Genomic DNA, 12,305 nt, shown 5'->3' on the forward strand with positions numbered 1-12,305 from the left:
GAAGCCTTCAACGCGCACCCGTACTGTGTTACACGAAGTCGAGCTTCAGTTGGTCTCTGACTGATCGTGCAGCTCCTAACGGGAGCAAGACGTACAAATCCCCTTGAGTAATGTGTACGAGGGAGACTAGCTTCAGTTGCTGTCATCTGATGGGCGTTGCTTGCACAACAGCTTGTCCTAAGATTCCTATTAGTAGGAGTGCATGTCTCTCGGCTTCGCTGTTGCGCACCGGCGCCGTCTTTGCGGTGTGCCTTTATTGTTTCGAATACGCTCCTGGCTGCACCCAGGACACTCTTGAACCTGCCGGCTTCGGTGTGGGAGACCGGAATATAGGGCGACGGGCGAAACACCGCTGACTGCCTGATCACACAGAGGGTTTCTTTTGTTTGCAACTCAAGTGAGGCCTCTGTCTGAGACCACGGACGACAGTCCTGGGGAGAGACGAAAAATTCACAGGACAGTGTCTTCAGAGAGTCTACGGAGATGCCAGGGGCGGGGATCCGCCTCCAAAGCCACATACACACACATATCCACGTTTGCGCAAACTGAACAGAGACTTGCGGACGGCACCGCATCGGCGCGTCTACTCTCTCGCACAACATCGCGCAGGAACATTTGCCCTGCAAGCGAGAGACCGAGAATACTTTGCGTCCACATGAACATCTGCATGTATATACATATATGTGTACAAGTAACCACATATTTATATAAATATAAATATATATATATATATATAAATATATATAAATATATATATATATATATATGTACATGTGTATATATATAGATATATATGGACCCATGTTTCGTTACGCAGACACCACTGAAAAGGGAGACCTGCATTCACTGAATGTGCATGGGCTGAGGCTTCGGTGTTGTCGAGAAAGGCTGCTGCGGCGGAGGGTAAAGTTTATTGAGAGGAATGAAGCGGTCTGCGCCACAGCACCTCACAGGCAGCGCCGGATCGAAGTAGCCCATCGCGTTCCACATCGCCATCTCTTCCCGGTGAAATGGACCCTGCATGCACACCACACAGCCAAGGCAACAGCACGCATATTCACATCCATCCTTACGAACGTAATGATATAGACAGACGCGGCTGATAACAACAACACCTACATCCCATATACATATATATATATATATATACATATATATATATATATGTATATATATATATACATATATATATATATATGTATATATATATATATCTGTTTGTTTGTTTATGTTCGAGGCTCCCCTCACAGATAGGCACCAGCATCACAGAGTTCGACCAGAGATGCAGTGCAGGCGCACTCCTCAGAGTCTCAACCATAGCCCCCCGAAAAAATCTCCGGCTTCCTGTCGCGCGGTGTCTTTCCGCCTCTCAGTTCAGACTTCGTCGTTACCTGGATGTTCCCCTTGGGGTCGACATATTGCCAGCATTTGTCTTTCATTGCGTCAGGTCGCTTGCCCCGTTCTGCGTTGCCGCCAGGTTTGCCTCCACATGGGGCATGCGTGGTGGACGCCTCTGCGCCAGCGCGTTCGCCCTGGGCGCTGTTTCGCGGAAAGCAGGCGCGGGTTTCCTGCATGTTTCCAAAGGCATCTCTGCGATCCTCCCCGAACGCGTCTCGGCTCCGATTCAGGTCTTGCAGAAACGAGGCAGGGGGACCCTGCATGGCCCCGGTGTCTGGGAAGCCGGCGCCGTTCGCGAGACTGCAGGCATTTCCGCTCGCACCCCAGCCGCGGAGCAGAGGGTCCGCCCCGGGGCCCATCGCGGCCCTGTTCGCCGCGGCACTTCGCACGCTGTTCAGGAGCTCGTGGCTTCGCTGCGCGTTCTGGAAGGCCCCCAGCTTCCCGCCTTCTTCGCCTACGGCCTCAAACGCGCTCCCGCGCATGCGTCCCCGGCCCTCGACTGCGCGGTCTTCGCCGCCGAGCTGGCTAGCCGCGCCGCGCGCGAAGGACGAAAAGCCTGGAAACGCCCCACTCCCCGAGAAGCTCATCCCAGAGACTGCCTCGCCACCCGGCGCGGGCCCCGCTCCACCGTGGCGCTCGCGGTCTCCGCGAGTGTCGATGGACAGGCTGCCCGACGCAGAGGCACCCAAGTGCTCACTGGCGTTCGCGGAGTCGCTCTGTGAGCTCCCGGAGGCACCCAGTCGAAGTTTCTGAAGCAGCAGGACCGCCTGTTCCTTCGTCAACTGCGGATACTGCTGGGTCAAGGCGTCGACTGCAGCTGCGGTCACAGCCGCGAGCGACGTTGGGCTGCGGAGCTCTGGGGGCCCACGCGCCGGCAGCGCCGCAGACCCCGCCTGTCGAGATGTCGGAAACGGGAAGGCCTGTTTTCCGGAGACCTGCGCAGTCGCCGAGTCCGTCGACTTGCGTTGCATCTGCAGCGCCATGAAGTCTGCGATGAAGCCTTCATCCTGTGCGTGCGAAGAAGGCGCTTCTGCACCCGCGTGCGTCTCAGTTCCGTGAGACGCGCCGAAGGAAGAGCCGAGAAAAGCGTTCTGGAAACTCGGACTCGCGTACGCAGGAGACAAACCGCCCTGCGCGCCGCCCACCTCCTTTTCGAGGCCCGGCGTCGCCGCCCCAGGTGTGCGTACAGCCGAACTCGCGGACCCGGCGGGCGTCGCGTTTCCGGTCTTCTTCGCGGACGGCGGTCCCTGGAACTGCGCCGCCTCCTTCGGATTGACTTGGCTCTGCAGCTTCTGCAGTTTCTGCTTCTGCGCCGCCGCTTGCAGCAGCGACCAGACGGCGCGACTCCCGTGAGCGAACTGCACAGCTTCTGCTGTCTGTCCGCGACGGAGGTGATCCAGCAGCTGCGCAACTTCCTGCGCGTGAGACCGCGCGCCCGCCCCCGCAGCGCCAGGCCCAGCCGGCGGCCCCTGCGGGCCCGGCTGCCGCGCGCCCTGCGCCGCCCCGCGACCTTCGGGCGCTGCTTCTTCTCCCTGACCCGGTCCGCGCGCGAACCTCCCGCCTTCCTCAGCGGCCTGTCCCTGTTGCCTGGCGAACTGCTGAAGCAGCTGTTGCTTCAAAAGCTGCGAGGAGGCAAACGAAGACGCGCCGCCTCCCCGCTGCTGCACCCGCGAGGCGAGTTCTGCGTAGAAGGCCGCGGCCTCGGCACTGGGAGCACTCGACCCGCTCTGAGCCCCCTGGAGGAACGGCAGCGCGCCGGCAGGCCCGCCCGCGGCCCCGCCGCTTTTGTTCTGTTGGAGCCGCGCGAGCACCGCCCCGAGCGCCGCCTGTGCGTTCGCCACCGCCGCCTGGTCGCCGTGGAGGGACGCCCCTGGAATCGCGCCGAACGCGCCCGAACCGCGCGCGTCGCCCGCGGGGTTTGCGGCGCGGCCCTCCTGGAGCACGCGCAGGGCGCCGGCGGGGACGATGTTCCGGAATGCCCGCAGCAGTTCTTCGTACTGCCCGGACGGCTGCGCCGTCGCGGGTCCCGGCGCCTTGTTGAAACTGCCGTGGCCGCCGGCTGGGGCCCCAGGCCCGCCCGGGGTCGGCGCGTCGCGAGGCGATACGTTCGCGAAGCCGTTCGCGGCCGCAGAGCTTGTGGAGACAGACCCCCGCGAAGGGCCAATCACGCCGGGGTACGAGGCGAAGGACCCCTGCGCCGGGGTCCCGGGAGCGGCGATCTGGGGCGCGCGGAAGAGCGAAGAAGAACTCGCCGACTGAAGAGACTGGAAAAAGGAAGAACCGCTCAAGCGCCCCTGCAAGAAGAGCTGCTGGACCGCAGAGAGTTGTTGGCTGCCGAGGCCCAGACGGGGGTCGGCGCCACTCGCTTCTTCGCTGGGGGGCTTTGCGCTGCCAGCCTCTCCTGCAAATGCATCGGTCAGGGGAAGAAGAGGTGAAAAGAAAGTTCCAAACAGGACATCAGCTTCGCTTGACGTGCAGACCCCCCGATGGGCAGAATGACTCATGTACGCGTGGACAACGACGGAAGGAAAGACACATGCGCACAGTCCCCCAGATCTAAGCAGAAGATAAAGACATAAATCAGACACACACCATGTCTCAGTTCCTCTCGCTGCAGAGACCCTCTACGGCCCATTTCGCTCTCTTGTTTTTTTTTCCTGCTCCCTGAGCCAAGCGTCTCTCTCGTGTCGTTCTTCCCGAGGACATGCTCTCTCCTCTCCCTTCCTTCTTGTTGTTTGTTCCTTACCGCCTTCTCGGCCGGCCTGCGCACTCTGTGGTTGCTCGTTTTCTGGAAGTCCAAGGGTCTTCTCTTTCTGGAATGTTCCTTGGACCTCGCGCGCGCGGTCTTCTCTGAGGCCGGGCTCCGCGGCGTCCGACAGGGCGCGACCCCTCAGGGCCTCTCTGGCCACCGCAGAGTCGCCTCTCGGGGAGCTGAGAGTCGAGAAGCAGGCTGTTCTGTCTTCGCCGCGTTCACTGCCCACACCCGCCGACTCCGACGCCTGCGAGGAGTCCCGACTCTCCTCCGCCGAGGCAGTCGCTTCCGGTCCCTTCGCGCCGCCACTCGCCGCGAGTCCGCCAGCGCCGGGCACCGGGCTCTGGTCTCCGACGGCGCCCTTGCTGCGGCCGCGCGCCCGCGCCTGCCCAGGGCCACTCTCGGCCGCCTGTGGGGCCCCCTCCTCGGCCTCGGTGCTCGCACCTCCAGGTGCAGCCGGATACACGCGGTTTTCTTCTTTCGCTGAAAAAAAAACAGTCAACACATCAGTTCGTGGTTTTCGGCCGTCGAACGTCGAAGAAGATCCAGAAGACTCAGCGGGGTCACGGCGGAGAAAAGAGACCCCTTTGGGTGGAGACATTAGCGCGACTTATACAGAGAGAAGACTACACGGTGTGGAGGCGTCGTGTCAAAAAGACGTACGCAAGCTTCGCAGCTTCCTCGATGTGAGCTCTTCAAAAACTAGGCGAAAAAGTATCTCCAGAGCTAAAATACGAGATGCACCACGTGGAGTGTTGGCTACAGTGCATCTCGAGAAATGCGGAGACAACCCAGAGGAGACACGGAAAAATGCAGGCCTGTCCCCTCTCACCTTGAAGACGCCAATCGAGCAGGCCACCCCAGTCTCTCTCAGCCTTCTTCGGAGCCGCTAACGCTCCCTCGGCCGCGGTCGCCGCCGCAGAGCCAGCCGGACCCGCTGCGGCCGCGCCGCGCTTCTTCTTCGACTCTTCGGGCTTCCTCCGCAGTTCCTCCGGCAACGCGCTCTCGTCGAGTTCTCCTGAGTGCACCAAAAAAACCAAGAAAACGGTGGAGGAAACGAGCGAGAGGTCTTCGACAGCAGACACGAAGTGAAGAAGAGAGAGAAGGGAAGACAAGAAGGCGAAGAGTCGAGGCGGCATTGCGTGACGAGCTGAGTTCAATCCTCCCTCTTGAAAGGCGCGTGGTATTGGAGAAAGACGAGAGTTGCGGGCCGCTGGTGACGACAGGTGTGCTTCCGAGGAAAAGAAAAGAGAAAGACGAATCTGGACGCACCTCTCATCACTCTCGCGAGAATGCCTTGCGCGTTCTTCGGTCGATAGAATCCCTTGCGGGTCTGCTCCAAAGCCACTTCGTTCCGCTGAGGAGCTGGCGGCGGCGAGCTGGGAAGGCGACAACGAGAGCTCAAAGTGGAAGACTGGATGACAGAGAGAAGACGAGAGAAGCAGAGACGAGACAAAGAAAGAGGAAGGAAAACGCGAAACGGACGCACAGAGAGGAAACAAGGCAGACGATAATTCGAGCGCGACGCTGTGCAGAGACTGTATAGACACGCCAACACTGAACCGTTGCCTGTCACCCCTTTTCCCTCTCGCAGACGCTCTTCCGTGGACAACTAGACATGAACTAAAAAAAATGAATACACGCATGCATCTCAACATAGGTATTCACATCTAAAGCGTCTGAGAAAACTCGGTGCTCGGCGCTTACAGATCGGACTCGGGCTTCCAAGCGACCTTGTACAGTTCCTCGAACTTGACTGAGGCGATTTCTTCACCTGAGGACAAGAGGAAAAAAGAGCAGCGAAGCGGACGTGGACACACCCCCAGACTTTTCGAAAACCCAAAAAGAGCGAATCTGGATCTGCACAGGGAAACGCCTGAGGCGACGTCTCCCGAAGGGAGTCTTTTCCGTCGCTCCTCGCAGCTACGCGGAGCTTCAGTGTGGAGGTGTCTACCTTCGTAGTCGAAGACGCGAAAGACGTTGTCCACCTTCATTCGAGGGTACGTCGAAGCCGTAAGGAAGAGGTCGCCACTCGGCGCCCAGATGCTCTGGACTGTACAGGCAGCTCGCCACTCTGTGATGAGGGACATGCCTCGCACGGTGCTGTCGCGGAACCAAAAGCTCAGCTCGCCTGCAGGGGAGAGATACACGGGGACCAGTGGCGAGAGCTGAACGCTGGGGCGCTCGACGAAGACCGAGCGGAAACGCGGAGAGAGGAAACGAGAAGGGAGAGCCTCAAATAGAGAGAATCACACGCTGAAGACGAGAGACCCAAGACAAAGCTCACCTGCAAGATTTCCAAAGCCACCGATGGCGACCATCTGGCCGAAGGGCCCCCAGTTGATGGTGTTTCGATACTTGGGAGGGAAAGAAAAGCGGACGTGGCATTGCTTGTCGAGCAAATAAATATCTGCAAACATTCCCGAAGCCCAGTTTAAACATTTGTGGAAGTCAGCGCGCGGATTTGTTTCGGCAGTACACGTTGACAACCTTTCCACGCTTATTCCCTCCAGTTCCTGGGGCACCGACTGCACTGCCGCAGAGACGTCTCGCCCTTTGCAAGCAGCGGGGAGCTTTCACTCGACTGTCTACGCATCTCGAGTCGAACGGCCTTCCACCTCAAACTCGGAAACCAGTTGCACCTCATATTCTCGGCCACACCGAACGAATTACCTACTTACACATGCACACACATATGTTTATCTCTATATCAACCCTCATACATACGTCAAGACACCAAAACTTGCATGTACAGATATATATATATATATATAGATAGATAGATAGATAGATATGTTTATATACATACATGTGTGTACGCTTATGCAATGACATCTGGTGTAGTTCTTGCGGTAGTTGTCGAGGTTCCAACGTGTGAATTCAGTCTGACAAATCATTTACCTCACCACCACGAATTCTGCAGTGCCCCTCAGGTTCGCAGGCTGGTTTTCCCGTCTCTCGACGGAGGACCCTCCCCCCCGTCCTCCCGTTCCGACCCTGCGTGTGTCTGTTATCTCTTTTTCTCGAGATTCGGACCTGAAGGCGATTTTCCTTCGATGAGGACGAACTCGTCTCTCGTAGGACTCCACTTTGCATCCTGCGCGACTTTCTGGCTGAGTTTTCTGACGAAACTGGAGAGCGTTTGAGCGGCGTCAGCGAGCGCCTGGAGAGAAGCCGCCGCGGCGGAGAGTTGCGCAAGGAACTTCTCAGACTTGCCGCGAGACGCCGCAACCATGTCGCCGTGCACCTGCCGCAGACGCGCCAGGTCCTCGACGGGAGGTTCTCGACAAAAATACCAGCAGTCTCCGACGCCTCCGTAGTTCTCGCCTGAAAGCCACGCAGTCGTGAGACCGACAGAACAAGGTGTGAACGCGATAACAGCGAGGAGACCGTCGCGGCGAAAGCGGCAAAGCGGAACGGACAGGGCAGCGAGAGACAGCGCGAGAGAATGAGGAAGCGAAGCAGAGAGAAAGAAGAGTTGGAAGGGAAAGGAGAAGTGAGAGAGACCACGAGGAGGAAGAGACACTGGGGGAATGAGGCGGTCCAGGCGAAGACCGACTTCGCAACAAAGCACACACAAACACACAGTCGGACATAAGCACAAAACCCAACACGAGAGCTTTTTTTCACCCGGCGATCATCTGTAGACACCCATCACGTGTCTCCCCCTCTCTCGTAAAGTCTACGCACTTCCCTCGTTCACCTCTATCCCCTCTCCCTCTCCTCTCTTCTTTCTTGTTTTACCGGCAGCATCGACTGTTGTGTTTGCCATGACGATGAGGCCGGTGCCCGAAGGGCTCCAGGCGAGTTCTGCAGAGTCCGCAGCAGCGACGACTTGTCTGACGACGCATCTGACTAGAGCCGCTTCGTATTTCTCCGCGTCAGCGCATGCAGCGAGCGCCTCGTTCACTTCCGTCTCGTCCACCGTGTAAAAAGCGAGGGGCTTGACGCCGGACCGCGAGGTCGCGAGGTCGCCTTCGCTCGCGTCCTCTTCACTGTCACTATCGCCTTTCTTCTTCTCGGCGGCACAGACACCCGCGGGCTGGGCGAGGGCGGCCTTCACAGCGGCTTCGGTCTTCTCCAAGTTCGCGCGCTGCGTCTGAAGGAGTTCTTGGAGTCTTGCCTGGGGGTTTAGTGTCCAGTCCACATCGCAGGAGGCGGCGAGCGTCGCGGCAGCTGTAGCGACACTCGGAATATGGAACACATAGAACTGCGCTGTCTGCGGATTTGCGTTCTGCGCGTTCGACAGCGCGGGACCCGCGGGCGCCGCCGCCGGACAGAAGGCGCCGATCAGCAGCTCTTGTTCCAGCTCAGGCGAAAAGCACGGCGCCACCTCAATGTTGAAGACGCGCGGGACCGGAAAACGCAAAAGCATCTTCTTCAAGTCGTGGCCGGAAAACACCTGGAAGGTGAGCATCCTCACACGCGAGAACAGATGTCCTGCCCCTCAGAACGACGACGCATCAATGTGTCGCCAAACAAACGAACAAAACACCGACATATATGCATGCGGATGTATATCGACGTATATACACCTGATTTCTGCTTGTGGCTTCACAAGCATCTGCGTGCATGCACAAACATCAATATCCATATATACATATATATACATATATATATGTACATATATATATATACATACATAAGTATATGGATACACAGATACATATGCATATATGTGTGTGTATATATATATATATATATACGTGTGTGCGTGTGTGAGTGCATGTGCGCGCAAGTGCTGGATGAAGAGTGGTGGATGAATAGGAAGACTGGAGCATGTGAGTTTGCAGCGTACCTGTATGCAATTTCGCGAGGCGATGCAGCAGAAGAGTTCGTCGTCTCTCCACTTGAGGAGAGGCCACTGAGAGCCGACGAGTCTGCGGACGAAGAAGGAGGCAACGACTTCTCTGGCGGCGACGTCCCAGACGAAGACGTTGTGGTCTTGGCTTGTGGAATCTTCCTCTCCGTTCCGTTTCTTCTCCACGTTGTAGAACGCGACGAGGTACGTGCCAAGCGGGGACCACTGGAGGTACTTGGGCTGTGCGAGACTGGTGGCCGCGAGGGCGCGCTCCGGCAGAGGCAGGGAAAACTGCTGAACGTCTCTGAGCACAGGACGACTGGCATCATCGCGAGTCTTCTCGTCTTCATCCCCTGCACCCTCTGCAGCGCCTTCGCTCTTCGCCTTCTTCTCGCAGTAGGAGGCGAGCGCAGCGGGGCCGCGCCAGAGCTTGGAGACGTCGGAGACCGTCCACGTCGGGTGCTCGAAGACCACGAGAGCCTGGTCCTGGGACACGAGCGCGAGGCGGCGGCCGCAGGGACTCCAGGTTGCCTGCTGCATGTCAGCATGGTGCAGCAACTCGACGAGCTTCTTCTTGCCCTTCTTCTCTGCGCCGGGGGCCGTGAGCACCTGAAAGAGACGCAGCCCGCGCTTCTCCTGGACGAAGAAGGTGCAGCCGCTCTTCACCTCCTGCCCCGCCTGTGCCGGGTCTCCGGAGGCGCCACCGGCGACCGGTGGCGCCTCCGGAGACCCCGCGCCCCGGTCCGGGCCCGGCGCGCCGATCTCCGCTTGCGAGCGATCCATGGGGAATCGACTGCGGCGCAGACTGTCGGAGGAAGGATCGGTGGCGAGAGACACCTGACCGCGCGGAGGAACGGGCGACTTGCAGGCGTTGGGAGGAGGGGGAAAGGGGTTTAGACGCCCGAGGTGAGACTCCCAAGCGGACGTGACGGAACAGACACACTCGGGAAGGCGTCACGCGCAGGGGCTGTGCCGCCGCGGGTGTATGTACACCGCAAAGATCTGTGGGCAGCAGAGGCGGGCGGCAGCGCCGCGAAGGGCCACTGGAGAAACAGGCTTGTCGGACTTGGGGGACTGGAGAGCGCGAGTGGAGCAGCTCCCTGACCGGTAAGACTAGACGTTTTGGAAGCAGAGGGTGGAAAGAAGGCTTTCTCGCCTGAGACAAGAAAGCGGGAGAAAGTCAAAACGAATGGCGCCTGCCTGAAGTTGAAGTGGAGTGTCGCCACATCCCTTGTTCGACAACCAAGGCAGCGCGAGGCCCTTGCCTGCCAAGACACTGAAGGATTTAAAAAGACCGCCGTGCACAGAGTCGCGCGGCTTTCTTCTTCGGAGAAACTTCTGGACGCCCTCACAAACACCGCGCACAAACAAGGCCTTCGACGCGCGGTTCTTCCCACGATGTCGACACAATCCCTTGGCCGCGACCGACCCGGCCCCCAGAGGTCGAAAAAGACGTCAACGAAAACGCGAGCAGACAAGAAGGGAAACTTTTTGACGAAGAAGTCGAAAGATCAGCCACAGAGGAAGACGAGCTTCTTGTGGAGGAGTCCCGTTGTAGCGCCAGTTGAGACGTCGAACAAAGCGCCTCGGGCCTGAAGATTCAACTGCGGGAGGTTCAGGAAAGAGGAGAGACGAAGTCACTAGGGGAAGCGGCCGGGTGGCAAACCTTTTTGCTGCGTTCCTTTGCAGAAAAGCCTGCAGAAACGACGCAGGTCTATATACTACAGATTCGAGTCCTCCCGTCTGCAACACCTTGGGCAACAGACGAATGCGTCGAGAGACGACGCCACCTGTGTGATAACGTTTGCGTGCTGCTGCAAGGCGGGAGACCAGCCAGACGGAGTTTCCTTCGAGAGGCGCAGGAACGCCCTGGACACATCGCCGCTTCCGATCTTTGCGTGCGGCCGCTCCTGGGAGTCTCACCTCGTCGAAGAGCTCCTGGGGACATGGACGTCTGGAAGGATTTGTGAGTTTCGGAGACACGCGAAAAAAGGGCTTCAGCTCGCAGCTGCGTTCAGTCCCTGGGCAAGAAGCCTCGCGGCCAATCGACACGCGCGCGGCTCCCTGCACAGCGCCGACGCGCGACAGTGCAGAACAAACGGACGGAGAGCAGGGGAAGGAAAAGCGGGAGACAACGAGGAGAAACGGGGCCAAGAAGCACGAGAAAGCCGAGGCGAAGACAGCCGGACGAATGCACCAGCGCGAAAACGAGTTTGGCGGGTGGGCGTGACACTTTTGAAGTAGAGAAAAAGGCGGGAAACGGCACGCGCCGCTCGGGGGGCTGCGTCGGTGTCTGTACACTCCGACGCGTCGCACGTCGTCTGAGAAAGCTGTTGGTCAGACAGAGAAACCGAAGAGAGAGCGAGAGTCGCAGCGGAGAGGAAATTCTTTGCGAAGGGCGGGTGAACGCAGCAGCAACGACGTCCTCGCCGAACGGAGAGACCGACGCCTTCCTGGAAAACCGCATGCGCGGAGATGGACGAAGAAGTGGGGAACGACCAGCCGCTTCTCCCGGCCGCTCTTCGCGCACAAATTCTCCCTGACAAAAAAGCGCTGTCCAAAAAAACACACTTCGAAGATTTGTCTTTCGAAGAAGACATTCCGTCCGAGCAGAAAAAGAAAGGAGTTTAAACGGTTCGCGGGTTTCGGATGCGGCTTCCCGGGACACCGCTCTCCGTTTCTGCGGATCCGCAAAGGCTGACTTGTGCAGACAAAGATGGAAGGCTTCTGCGAGATGCAGCCGGAGAAAATGGCTCTCGAGAAAACGTGTGTACAGCGCCCCAAAAAAGCAAACAGAAGACACCAAGCTTTGGCCCCGGAAGTGAAAATTGCCGGTTCGAGTCTGCGAAACAGGTGGAGCAACCCATCCTAACAGTTTAGTAAGAAACTAAAACGGAAACCACCCGCCCCGCGACCACACCCCTTACAAAAAGGTGTCACCATGCATCCTGTTCGGTTTAACGCTAAAAATACTTTCTTTTTCGTCTCGGATTCTACACAGCAGCCCCTGTCACGTTCTGCTCCAGCAGTGCGTCGTCTTGCACACAACTCGAGCGGCACACTCCAATTTACTCTAGAGCAACGCAGGCACGCCTAACTAGAAAGCATGTTTTCTATGTTTTCTGCCCTGCCTAAAACGCGTGAACGCACACGTAATCCAACGGAAGGCAGCACACACTTAGGCGCCACACATCCCGGTACAAGAGTCTCTTCAAAGACAAGAAGCTTTCTGTACGCTCGCAGCCTCGCAAGCACAATAAAGTCCAAAATTTCTTTTTGATGGGATAGACACTGGAAGTGAAAGCTACTTCTCGGTGCCGTCGAGTCGTTCGGGTTTTCAAAGTTTTGTGAGGT

At 58.0% G+C, this 12,305-nt stretch overlaps 2 protein-coding genes across 2 annotated transcripts; both read right to left on the reverse strand.

Annotated features, from left to right (window-relative positions):
- Positions 1 to 347: 347 nt before the first annotated feature.
- On the reverse strand, positions 348 to 9,734 carry TGME49_204160 (GYF domain-containing protein; the record flags this gene model as incomplete). The annotated part of the gene is made up of 11 exons (XM_018779292.1): positions 348 to 1,017; positions 1,392 to 3,799; positions 4,145 to 4,633; positions 4,983 to 5,168; positions 5,423 to 5,529; positions 5,858 to 5,924; positions 6,105 to 6,281; positions 6,438 to 6,560; positions 7,187 to 7,477; positions 7,895 to 8,552; positions 8,949 to 9,734. The coding sequence occupies 11 exons, from the start codon at positions 9,732 to 9,734 to the stop codon at positions 844 to 846; spliced, it is 5,466 nt and encodes a 1,821-aa protein (XP_018637316.1). The 3' UTR covers positions 348 to 843.
- A 431-nt stretch (positions 9,735 to 10,165) lies between these two features.
- TGME49_204150 (hypothetical protein) lies at positions 10,166 to 12,302 on the reverse strand. The gene has a single exon (XM_018779291.1). The coding sequence runs from the start codon at positions 11,549 to 11,551 to the stop codon at positions 10,949 to 10,951; it is 603 nt and encodes a 200-aa protein (XP_018637317.1). The 5' UTR covers positions 11,552 to 12,302; the 3' UTR covers positions 10,166 to 10,948.
- Between the last annotated feature and the right edge of the window lie 3 nt (positions 12,303 to 12,305).

The sequence above is a fragment of the Toxoplasma gondii genome, chromosome VIIa (assembly GCF_000006565.2).
Source record: "Toxoplasma gondii ME49 chromosome VIIa, whole genome shotgun sequence".
In the NCBI taxonomy this organism is placed as follows: domain Eukaryota; phylum Apicomplexa; class Conoidasida; order Eucoccidiorida; family Sarcocystidae; genus Toxoplasma; species Toxoplasma gondii.